The following is a 12848-nucleotide window of genomic DNA, read 5'->3' on the forward strand; positions in this document are numbered from 1 at the left end:
CTCACCTAGTCCCACCGACCTGCAGTCAGCCCATAACCCTCCATTCCTTTCCTGTCCATATACCTATCCAATTTTACTTTAAATGACAATATCGAACCTGCCTCTACCACTTCTACTGGAAGCTAGTTCCACACAGCTACCACTCTCTGTGTAAAGAAATTCCCCCTCGTGTTACCCTTAAACTTTTGCCCCCTAACTCTCAACTCATGTCCTCTTGTTTGAATCTCCCCTACGCTCAATGGAAAAAGCCTATCCACGTTAACTCTATCTATCCCCTTCATAATTTTAAATACCTCTATCAAGTCCCCCCTCAACCTTCTATGCTCCAAAGAATAAAGACCTAACTTGTTCAACCTTTCCCTGTAACTTAGGTGCTGAAACCCAGGTAACATTCTAGTAAATCTTCTCTGTACTCTCTCTATTTTGTTGACATCTTTCCTATAATTCGGTGACCAGTATCATTTCCAGTATCGAAGCATTATGTTTTTCCATTATAAAAAAATATGACAGTATCTGTTCCTGACGCAGGAACAGGAGGTGAAACTCCTATGACGGAGTTGAAGTTACCTGTTCAAATCAATTACGAAGAGTATCCAAGGATTGTATAGCTGAGGCGATAAAAGTAATCGCCGCTAGAGGGCAGCACCATGAGACGCTTTCACTAGAAATTAAACCCAACCAGGCGAAATAAAAACTCCAAAGTTTTAAGTACCGGCCAATCATACTGTACAAATGTATTGATCCAAACATACTATTCAGTCATAAAAGATACCAGAAATATACGGTGATTAATATTCAAGCGTCGTTTTAGCGAGAAAAGGTTAATGTTTTTAACATGTATTAAATATGATTAATATTAATTAATAATATTAATTCTTCGATGATATTGGGATGTACCTGAAATAATTCTGAACCATTTACGTTGGCCAGAAAGTTTGAAAGTATGGCGGAATGCTAATTACACATATAAGACTCATACTTCCAGCTGGTTATTTTGTTGTTACGAAGTTTAATGATTAAGTTCACCAGTCTAAAGTCATGATGGCAAAATCAATCACATTGTTTGAACGTGAACATCCTTGGTTGCAAACAATTCAAGGCATAGCGGATGCGCCAGGTCGAAAACCAGCACAAACACAAAACCCAAAGTGATGGAGATACTCATTGGGTTAAGCAGCATCTGAGAAGGAAGGAATCCAAACCCTGTAGGTCAAAGGTATAATAACAGCACCCAGCACTCCCCTATACGGTTTATTCACAAAGCGAAGGGCTACATTTGGGGAAACATACAATAAATCTAATTTAAACAGTTACATCGCGTTTGGGCGCAAGAACGAATAAACAGAAAGGAGAGGAAATCTGCAGATGGCGGAAATCCGAGCAACACACACGAGGTGCTGGAGGAACTCAGCAGGCCAGGCAGCATCCACGGAAAAGAGTTCAGTCGACGTGTCGAGCCGAAACCCTTCAGCCGGACCCAAAAACAGAATTGTCGGTTACAAGGAACATCGTGTAATGCGAATACGTCTACTTCAGTAAACTCGCTCGAGCGAGCAGAATGATTCTAGAGCAGATCTATTCATTCATCCATGTGAAGATATGGAGATAAATCTTTATGTGAAGATACCTTTATCTATATTGCACAAAACGTCCTTCACTGAATACTGGGACATGGGCGGAGAATATAAAATGGAAGTAGACACGAGAGCAACATTGAAGAGGATTTTAGACTGGCACATAGACTTGTGGGGAATGGAGGGATGCGGATTTTGTGCAGGCAGACGGGGTTACTTTAACCTGTGAAGAGCGCAACATGTGGGCTGAAGGGCTTGTTCCTGTGCTGTATTTGTTCCGTGCTCTTCAAGTTAGTTACATTGTGTAAGAATGGTAATTCTACTATCTGCAGTCTCCTGTGTGTTCAGGAGGACGCTAAGTATGCTTTCAAGACACTTAGTGAAATCATTCATACTTTGCTGTTCAATAATCGGGGTGACATTAAGTCTGTTAAACATTAAGTTTTCTCGTAGTAATCATTAGGACGAAAACAGAGTTGCAGGGTTTGTTACATTACAAAATTTGCCTGAATAACCATTTCCCTCGATACCCAGGAGTCCCAGTTCGATTGGGATGCCTCGGCATTGAAGTTGCCCCGGGGGCGGTGGGCTACAGCCGCAGTTTGTTTTCCCTGTCCGGCGAAGACACACTTCCAAACATAATAGCGGCTGCGAGGAAAGTTTTACATGGTCTCGTGGTCTGGATGGGCCAGTTCACGGTCGGGATGTTTCCAAATTTGTTGCTGCATCAGTAAAAATCGGGTGTTTAAGTGCGTTGCAGGGGGAAATTCCCTCCACCCACTAAAATGATCAAATAAAGCCCTGTTTGGGCTCGCGTCCTGCCTCGGGGTCGCAACGGCCGGACATCTGATTCTGACGGCGTCATCACCAGGTCCGGCGCCAACAAAAATCACTTCGCAGGATATGACCAGCCTATCTGATCCCAGATATAAATTCGGCCGTCGACTGCCGCAGAGACGCAGAGAGCACCGTCAACTTGAGCTCCGCCAGTCAGCTGCCGAAGCGGCGTTAAAGGAGTCCGTTTGAAACCGAGTGCCTGCGCTCCTCCAGCTCCACATCACTCCCGCTCAGCATCGGAGCCCTTCTAGCCAAGGAGCTGAGCTCCCCTTAATCCTCTTGTTGCTGCTGCAAGGTGAGTGAGAGGATTTTTCTGCACGAGGTGCCCTCTTTGTAAAATAACAGTTTTATTTAAAGCGGGTGGACTCCTGCGGCAAGCGGATTGTGATCTGGAAGTGCCAGCTGCTGGATTTGGCCAGACTATCACAGAAGAGGTCCCAGACGAAGGTAGAAGCCCCACACACGCGTTGACCCGCCGCTCCCTCGGCGAACAAACTTCTTGTCCCGCTCTTTCGGAGGGAGGAATTAACGAGACATTTAGACAGATACTGAAGTAAAATGTAGAAGGTACAACCCCAATGCTGGCATTCGTGTTAAAGGGGAGATGCAGAGGAGCTATTGTGTGAGGGATGCCCCTGGTTTGAGATTAAGAGGCAAAATAAAAGTGCGCTTGAAGGAGTTCAGAGCGGCACACACTCAAAGTTTCAGAAACAACTTCTTCCCCTCCGCCATCAGATTTCTGACTACCTCTCTATGATAAAATATTCATATTTTATCTATTTCTTATCTTTGTTTACGCCTTGCTCCTGCAAAACAACAACTTTCACAATATATGTCAGTGATAAGAAACCTGATTCTGAGCAAACACGAGGAAATCTGCAGATGCTGGAAATTCAAACACACACAAAATGCTGGTGGAACACAGCAGGCTCCAGCTCTGTATCACTTTCGCCAATCATCTTTCCAGCTCTTAGCTTCATCCCACCCCCTCTGGTCTTCTCCTATCATATCGCATTTCCCCCTCCCCCCACTACTTTCAAATCTCTTAGTATCTCTCCTTTCAGTTAGTCCTGACGAAGGATCTCGCCCGAGACGTCGACAGTGCTTCTCCTTATAGATGCCGCCTGGCCTGCTGTGATCCACCAGCATTTTGTGTGTAACCTGATTCTGATTCTGAATTGGTGGTAATGATCCTAATTGGCTGTATTGGACATGGAGTAGAGAGGAGATTCTGTGTTGCTGATATTGGGCCAAGCATTGACCCTCAATGGATACCCTTCCTATACATGCAAGTCCAACCTTCAGAGCAGATCCCATCTGGCTTCTCCATCTGAATGTCTAGTCAGCCTTTCCACATTAGTGCCACCAGTCATCATTATCATTATGTGCCTTGCTGTATCACACAGGCGATCCACGGTCTTTGACCATGGTTATTCTTGGTAAATTTTTCTATAGAAGTGCTTTGTCACTGCCTTCTTCTGGCCAATGTCTTTACAAGATGGGTGACCCCAGTCATTTAATACTCTTCAGAGACTGTCTGCCTGGCGTCAGTGGTCACATTACCAGGATATGTGATATGCACCAGTTGCTCATATTACAATCCCCCATGGCTCCATGGCTTCACCTGACCCTGAAGGGCAGGGGGTGGTCGGTTTCTAAGCAAGTGCTACACCTTGCCCAAGGGTGGCCTGCAGTCTAGCAGAGGGAAGGAGCGCCTTACACCTCCTTTGGTAGAGACGCATCTCCACCCTGCCACCCATACAGTAGTGGGGCTGTAAGTCGCTGTTGTAAATAACCTCACTGCACGTTGACATGGCTGCTCTCTCCTCCTGAGGCTGCACGGTGACACTATTCTAGCCCCAGCTGAGTCTGACCACTTGTTATCTTTGTTCTAGGTTGTTCACTTAAGGTTCTCACAGGCCGTTTTAGTGAGTTATTGGAGGCCACATCATTTCCCAGTCATGAGCCCCGTCTACACCTGGATCTCTGTCGCCTTTCTAATCGGCCTGGCTCAGGAATCGAGATGCGAGGATATCCGCAATGTCTCATACTTCGGAAGTATGTTGGGGCGCATCCTTTTCAGGAGCAAGCGAGCCATCTCCCAGATCGACAAAGATGAGATTTTGCAGCTTCACAACCACCTGCGCGGACAAGTCTATCCATCATCCTCCAATATGGAGTACATGGTGAGTACCTGCCCAGGTTTGTATGACAGCAGCTTTGCCCTCAGAGTGCCGGGGATTCCCATTTTACTGAATCTGACCTTGAGGTGCTTGAGAACATTCAGAGATCTGAAGAGACCAATAAAAACAGATTCCACCTTGTGTACCTTTGTCCTGAAGAATTAAAAAGCAATCAGTTCAATGCAACTCTGCCATATTCTCCTTTTATCATTTCAGGTCCTATCATTTCATTTTTAGTTAAGAATTCTTTGTGTTTTATGGGATGGGAGGGTAGAATTGGGACTGTAGATGCACTATATCCAAAATCAAAGCATGACAGTTGCTGGAAATCCAAGATAAGATCTAACAGGTCAGTGGAATCCATGAAGATAGAATCTAAGTTAGTATTTCTTCACTCTTATAACTCTGTATAATGTCCTCACCTCAACACTGAACTAACTCTACAACTCATAGACTCACATTCAAGGACTCTACAACTCATGTTCTCAGTACTATTTGTTTACTTATTTGTTTTTAATATTTATTATTAGCACAATTTGTCTTTCTTTGTAGTTGGTTTGTCAGTCTTTGTTCTTGTATACATTTTCATAAATTCTATTTTGTTTCTTTATGTTCCTGTAAATGCTTGCTTAATAAAAAGAATTGCAAGGTAGTATATGGTGACGTATATATACTTAGATAATAAATTTACTTTATTTTAGATAGATGACAATTCTCCTTGTGTTTTGTGTGAAATTTCTGGCTTCCCATTTTCTCTTGGCATGGCCCTTGCATTTCAGAATCTGATGTACGTCGCTTGGACAAATTAGGAGTAGGGAAGGTTTAGATGAGGGGTTCCCAACCTGGGGTCCACGGATCCTTCGGTTAATGGTAAGGCTCCATGGCAGAAAAATGGTTGGTAGAAAGATATGGACTAAATACAGGTAGCTCAGATAGACAATTTGGTCGGCATGAACTTGTTGGTGGAAGGGCCTGTATACTTTTTGAGTTGGCCACTTGGCCCCATAGCCAGCTTTGCCACTAAAAACATCATGGCCAATTTTATTGAGACCTCCAATTCCACATTTTAGTCTGCAACACTGCAACCTTTCATCCCCTTGTTAATCAAATATTTATCTGTCTCTGCTTTAAAAATATTCAAAGACTTTGAGGAAGAGGGCCCAGTTCTCGAAGGTCTGCCTTCTCTTCTCCTAAAAGCATATTAATGATTTCCACTCTTTTGTCTAGATGATCAGGTCCTGGCAGATTGAGTAGAGTAAACGTGGCAAAATGTGAAGAAACCACATTTTTATTGCCTTCCATTACGTACCTTTGTTTGGCATACCTTTCCAATGTTTGCTTGTGATTCTTGTTTAGAGAATGTTCCTGTTCTCCCTGTTCTAAGTAGACAGGGGACATCTCAATAGAGATTATAACACAAAGAAGTTGGGTTTTAGTGATAAGCTACAGAAATATAAAAAAAACTTAGGTATTTGTGTAAACAACATTTTTACCATATTTCAATATAGTCATAAAAAAATAAAACCCAGATAGTCATAATTGATGCATCTCTCTCAGTTGTCCTTTCACCCTTGAGTTAATTGTCTACAAAGGGAATTTTAGATAGATTGCATAATTAAAAGAAACAAGTTGTAGGGAACATGCAGACAGGGTGATATAGACATACTGTATACACAATTATTTCTGCATGGAGCTAGTACATTTCTTGTGTAATTCACAGTATAAAATCCTTTATGGCATGAATAAGCAGTACATGGAAACATGCATAATTAAGCAGATTGACAGATAAATCTGCATGATTGGGCAATTTAAAGGAATGTTGTAATTACAATAAAAACAATAAACGCTGGAAACACTCATCTGGTCAAGTCACATCTTTGGAAAGAGAACGAGCAGAGCAAGATAACAAGATCATTTCAAGTTGAAGATAGAGTGGGGGAGAGGCAGATATTTCAACCAGATAAGTATGTGTGTTAGAAGCAGGGAACTGGTTGAGGTTATCTTCAAAAGAGAAATTGTTCAGTGTGGTTTAGTTGTTAGCACAGTCTAGTGGGGATGTAAAAGGATTATCAGTCTATAGTAAAGATGAGCTTATTGGGAGTGTTAAAAGTGGGGAAGGGCAATAGAGGTATCTTTGACCTGAAACATTAATTCTTTTTCTCTTTCTACTTTTTCCAGCATTTCCTCTTTTTATTTTACATTTCCAGATCTGAACTACTTTACTTTCACAGTGGGTTATTCTTTAATTTTATGTGTGGCACATTTTTTTTTGTAGGAGTGGGATAATGAATTGGAACGGTCTGCTGAAAGCTGGGCCCAACAGTGCATCTGGGATCATGGCCCTTCTCAACTAATCAAGTCAATAGGTCAGAACCTGGCAGTGCACTGGGGCAGGTGAGCCAATCACAGGATGTTTCTTTTAATGTAGAGGAAATCAAGGCTTCTGGGGATTGGCCAAGACAGCAGCTATAGTCACCTTAGCCATTGTGAAGCAGGTAGTATGGCCAGGTCCTACTCCTGCTTCCAAACATCTTGTTTTTAACCAAGCAATGATAGATGGAAAGGACCCTTTATTCCACCCAACTTCTCCCACAGTAAAGGACTACTTTGTTCATGCTAATATGTACTCTTTTCACCCTATCTATAATTATCATTTCCTCCTAGAGCCAATAAGCCAGATAAAGCCCAGGGCAATTTTGGAGAGAAAAAATCTATTAAATTCCTTCCTGATCTCCTTAGGCAATCAGTCTGGAAATATCCAGTAGATGATCTAAATTATTTTGTAAGTTTGATGGCCATACATCCTTCCTGTCAGATTACCATATAGATACCGGTATTTATGATTTAATAACCAAACAGAAATTTGTAATCTGCATTTGCAGCTATTCACCAGTGGGGGCAGTAGTAGCATCCGATATATTTCTCTCCTCATCTGTGGTTGGTGGTGTTTGCCAACTGCTCCATTCTGCATCCCCGTAAAATATATGTATAATATTTAACTGTGTTAAAGCTGCTGTAGAAGTTTATTTTATGGGTATCTTTAGAAGAGGTTTAAAACAGGAGGGACTTGGACACTGCTGTGACATTTACTCCACTGTATTCGTTGCGTAAAATTGAGCATTGTAGAATTTGACTTTCATTTTCCAGACCACTACAAGTTAAATCTGTATTTATATGTGTATTCATGCTTTACAGAAGTTCAGTTGAAAACTGAAATGGTGACTGAGTGGTGGTTCTGTGATTTTAGGTACCGATCTCCAGCTTCACATGTGCAGGCCTGGTACGATGAAGTCAAAGATTACACCTACCCATATCCTCATGAGTGCAATCCGTGGTGTCCTGAACGATGTTCTGGTACAATGTGCACCCATTACACCCAAGTAAGTAAAATGTACTCTAACTTGGCTTTGAAGAACAAAGTCTATTTATTGTGGATTTCGCCTGGGTGCAAGAGTCAATCCAAGCACTTCCGGCAAACATGGTCAAACTTCTGAAGGGTGAGGAACTTGGCTGAGTAACACTTTGGCTACAGCAGAAATCAAACTGAAGATGCAGTGTTATTCTACTTCGAGTAGTTCGCTTTTGTATATTCCAGCAAATATGAAACAGTTTAAAGATTCTTAGAGAATAACATTATTAATACAAGTGCATAACCCATTATCCAATCTTCCTTTCCTTGATGATAAAGTTTACTCTGCTTACAAATACCGCTGAATGTGTGTGCGACAGTAATGGCTGTTAACTACCTTTAATAGCAGTTCCTGATCTGAGATTGTTATCTTAAATAAGGTCATTTGGAAACTGCAGCAGAAAACGGAATGGCAACAGACACTAAGAAGCAGGTTCTAAAGTTCAGTCCATCTGGTAACAGCTGTTCTCCCAGGAAAAATACAAGCCTATATGTTGCTATGTCCGGACTGCATTCTAGCAAGATTTCTTTCTAGGCAGTCATTTCATTGTCGGTATTGTAAATAGATCACCAACAATCTTTAGAATGTGATTAATATCTAGTTGCCATTACATCTCATTGTAAGAGGAAGCTTGGCTTGAGATTTTGAAGCAAACTTTGCATTGAAGTGTGTGGGTTATGAAATTGTATTACATTTCGGATGAAGCTTTTTTTGAAGCATATTTGAAAATATGTTTATTAACTATTCAGTTACTAGCTTGAATTCAGATCAAAGGATAATTCACCACTTTTCCTTTCATAAACCTACCTAACTTTACATTCTTAATGAATGCTACCTATTTCCTCCTTTATTTTCAATTTTATGCTGTGGATTATTTTGCCATATACTAAACCAGATTTGGGCTTGAATAAGAAAAGCTAGTGGTTAGTTGAGTTATACTTTTAAAACAAATTTAGATTACCTGGGTTGGTTAGCAGTAAGTTACTTAAGAGCAAAGGACAAACTTAATTGCTGATCCTTTGTTTAACAGCTTTCTCTTTGTCATTTCTTCACAGTTGGTGTGGGCAACAACGAACAGAGTTGGCTGTGCTGTCAATGTTTGCGCAAGAATGAACGTGTGGGGAGAAATCTGGGAGAACGCTGTCTATTTAGTGTGCAACTATTCACCAAAGTATGCTATTTATCCTTACCATTGCTTTTATGTGTGTGTGGGTGGGGGGGGGGGGTCATTGCTAGTTAATTGATAAATGGAGCCCAGAGTGTTTGGCTCTTACTTAACCACTGTCTTTTGTTTATAATGTAAAAATTGTTGATTGAAGCAAATGTAATCGCCATTGAGAGTGTTTAAAATTGCTAAATACTTCATGTACCTGGTCAAAAAAAAGCTGGGAGAGGGCAAATTTGCAACTTTATTTCACTCCAGATGCTGATTACATCTACAGTGAACCTTAATCATCTTGTACCCTTGGAACTTTGTCAGTGCTGAACTAACATATCACCAGCAAACTGTACGCCCGTGAAGTTTGTTGACTTTGCAGCAGCAGTAGGATACAATACATAATATTAGAAAACCAACTGTGAATTACAGTAAATATATATATATATATATAAAACATAGTTAAATTGAATAAGTAGCGCAAAATAGAGATTAAAAAAGGAGTGAGGTAGTATTCATGGGTTCTATGTCCGTTCAGAAATTGAATGGCTGTGGGGAAGAAGCTGTTGCTGAATCACTGAGAGCGTGTCTGCAGGCTTCTGCACCTCCTTCCTGAGGGTAGCACTTGGATGTAACTCCAATTATTGCTCAAAGATGTGTATATTCCACTTCTTTATCTTATACGGTAGGATGCCTACCTGGCCGCTACCCATTTTGACATGACTCATGGTTATTTTGCTGATGTTAGAGCTGTTTATTGTGGCTCAGAGTCAGTTGCCATCAGTTAGAAGCAATTAAACTATTGCTAAAGCATGGGTAAACATTTGTTTGGATTATTCAACCAACTTTTGGATAACTGCTGATTCGCTGCTCTCACTTGTCAACCTAAATGTGCCAGGATTCAGAGAAATGGCAGGTTCCCTTACACTTGTTACTGATTAGCTGGTTGCTGCATTATACTTCATGCTGGTACCAGTCCTGGCCAGACTTTGGAGCTTTTATACCCTTGTCCTTCATTTTAGAGATAAAGGCTGATAGAATCGAAGCGCAAAGTGAGATTAGTTCTTGTAAGCTGACTTTGCTTTGATATTCTTTGCTGTTTATTCAACCAGGGGGAATTGGATTGGAGAAGCTCCTTATAAGCATGGCCGTTCATGTTCAGCATGCCCGCCCAGCTATGGTGGAGGCTGCAAGAACAACCTCTGCTACAAAGGTATGTACAGGCCCTTCTGGCCCAAGGAGGCTGTGCCACCTAATTACACCCACATGACCAATTAACCTACTCATCCATACATCTTTGGAATGTGGACGGAATGTTGAGCACTCAGATGAAACCCATGCGGTCATGGGGAGAACATACAAACTCCTTTCAAACAGCAGCAGCAATTGAACCCGGGTTGCTGGTCCTGTAGTAGTGGTGGGTTAACTACCACCCCTCGTTTATTTGAGTGGGTTGTGCTGTTTGCTTAGTATTTTGTATCAGTGACACAAGGTGGTAGTCGTTGAGTCATCAAAGTAACTGCAGACGTGAATCTTGATGGATGTAAGGTCTTGGGCCAAGGAGCTGCTTTGGATGAAAGGGTGAGCTCCAGTGACAATGCGTTGTTCCAGAGAAAAAAGTTGGGGTTCACTGAAAACAGAGACTGAACTTGGAATTCAGGAGATAGATAACATGACGAAACAGATAGAACCATATAACGTTACAACACAGAAACAGGCCTTTTGGCCTTTCTTGGCTGTGCCGAACCATTTTTCTGCCTAGTCCCACTGACCTGCACCTGGCCCATATCCCTCCATACACCTATCATCCATGTACCTGTCCAAGTTTTTCTTAAATGTTAAAAGTGAGCCCGCATTTACTACTTCATCTGGCAGCTCATTCCACACTCCCACCACTCTGTGTGAAGAAGACCTCCCTAATGCTCCCTTTAAACTTTTCCCCCTTCACTCTTAACCCATGTCCTCTGGTATTTTTTTTCTCCCCTAGCCTCAGTGGAAAAAGCCTGCTTGCATTCACTCTATCTATACCCATCATAATTTTATATACCTCTATCAAGTCTCCCCTCATTCTTCTATGCTCCAGGGAATAAAGTCCTAACCTTTTCAACCTTTGTAGTTCAGTTTCTCAAGTTCAGGCAACATGCTTGTAAACCTTCTCTGCACACTTTCAACCTTATTAATATCTTTCCTGTAACTCGGTGACCAGAATTTTACACAATACTCCAAATTTGGCCTCACCGATGCCTTATACAACCTCACCATAACATTCCAACTCTTATACTCAATACTCTGATTTATAAAGGGCAATGTACCAGATGAGCTGGTAATTGATATAAAGCCTTAGTGAGAATGTGAAAATAAGAATTGAAATTTTGGAACAGGGAAAAGCCAATGGCTTATTAAACGTGCTCAAAGTTAGAGAGGATGAAATGAAAGCTATTCCTCCCACTCCAATACAGAGTGTTTCAAAGTAATGGAATTAAACAGAACAACAGTTATAATGAAGAACCAGGACTGGCATTGCTTTAACAAACCAGATAAGAAACATATAAAATATGACTTTTGATGGCACATTTAATACTGGTTATATGTAAAAAGAAGGTAAACAAAAAGCCCTAGCAAATATACTGTAATTCAGTGTAATGTTTACAATTAATTATCTGATTACTGGTAATTACATTTTAATTGATTTAAATATTTTAACAATTACTTTAACACTTTATGCAGGTCCATTCCTTTATAACATTGATACAGCACAACATTTTAACATTAGTTGCATGATATTTGATTTATTGAGAGAGTTTAAAAGCAGACATAAATATGGCATTAGAGGAAAAAATAGTGTGTGGTTTCCAGTAGATTTTTTCTGTTTACATTTGGGAAACGATTTTAATGTTTGCTTCTTTTTCCTCAGACTAAATTAATGTAATTTTCAGTTGACCAATTTGAAAATGTTAATCCAGTTGATTTTGGCTAGCAAAAAACCCCACTGTGATGAATAGCTGCCTGTTTCTAAACAGAGTATTCCATTTTAAGATGCCAGTTACACTGTTAACTGTTGAATCTAAATGACCTTTATGAGCAGTATTGCACTGAATTATTCCAATGAATGATAATTAGCTGTCATCCAAATATAGTAGGGCAGAAGCAAACCCAACTATGAGGAAAATTACCCTCAATGGCTCTGACCAGAGAAAAGGAAGTGTATTGACTGAAACATCGCCTAATGCCAATTTTTTTTTTTGTTGATTTTCCTAATATGACCTAATTTATCCATTTGGACCACAACAATAGCTTTATAAAGGGGGAAGCAGAGCAAGTTTCTTGCTCTGTCGCTATGCAATGAATGTTTTTGGAAGTGTGTGGGTGTGTAGATACCAGTGCTTGGACACAGCACTGTTTAGTTAACCTGCTACCGTTCAAGATGCAGTCTGAACGTTGTCTTCACTGGACCCTAATAGAAGATGTGATGCCCAATCGGCTGTAAATGCCTATTTAGCACTAGCAATTAGAGGTAAATTTCTATCTTTAAATTACTTGGACTGCTCCGTCGTGCTCATTCATACTTACTTTATTAGGCACACACCTGTACTCCAGCTCATTAATGCACATATCCAATCATAGAGCAGGAATTCAATGCATAAAAGCATGTAGACATTGTCAAGGGGTTCAGTTGCAGTTCAGACCA

General features: G+C 40.9%; 1 protein-coding gene across 1 annotated transcript in view; it reads left to right on the forward strand.

Moving 5' to 3' along the window:
- The first annotated feature begins 2505 nt into the window (after positions 1 to 2505).
- The window catches only part of crispld2 (cysteine-rich secretory protein LCCL domain containing 2), a 33359-nt gene continuing 23016 nt past the window's right edge, over positions 2506 to 12848 (forward strand). Inside the window, exons 1-6 of the mRNA XM_073070337.1 lie at positions 2506 to 2706; positions 4307 to 4597; positions 6870 to 6988; positions 7842 to 7974; positions 9060 to 9175; positions 10273 to 10373. Of these exons, the coding sequence (XP_072926438.1) occupies positions 4373 to 4597; positions 6870 to 6988; positions 7842 to 7974; positions 9060 to 9175; positions 10273 to 10373 (694 nt within the window). The 5' untranslated portion in view covers positions 2506 to 2706; positions 4307 to 4372. The remainder of the gene's footprint in view (positions 2707 to 4306; positions 4598 to 6869; positions 6989 to 7841; positions 7975 to 9059; positions 9176 to 10272; positions 10374 to 12848) is intronic.

This window comes from Hemitrygon akajei, chromosome 17, assembly GCF_048418815.1.
Source record: "Hemitrygon akajei chromosome 17, sHemAka1.3, whole genome shotgun sequence".
Taxonomy (NCBI): domain Eukaryota; kingdom Metazoa; phylum Chordata; class Chondrichthyes; order Myliobatiformes; family Dasyatidae; genus Hemitrygon; species Hemitrygon akajei.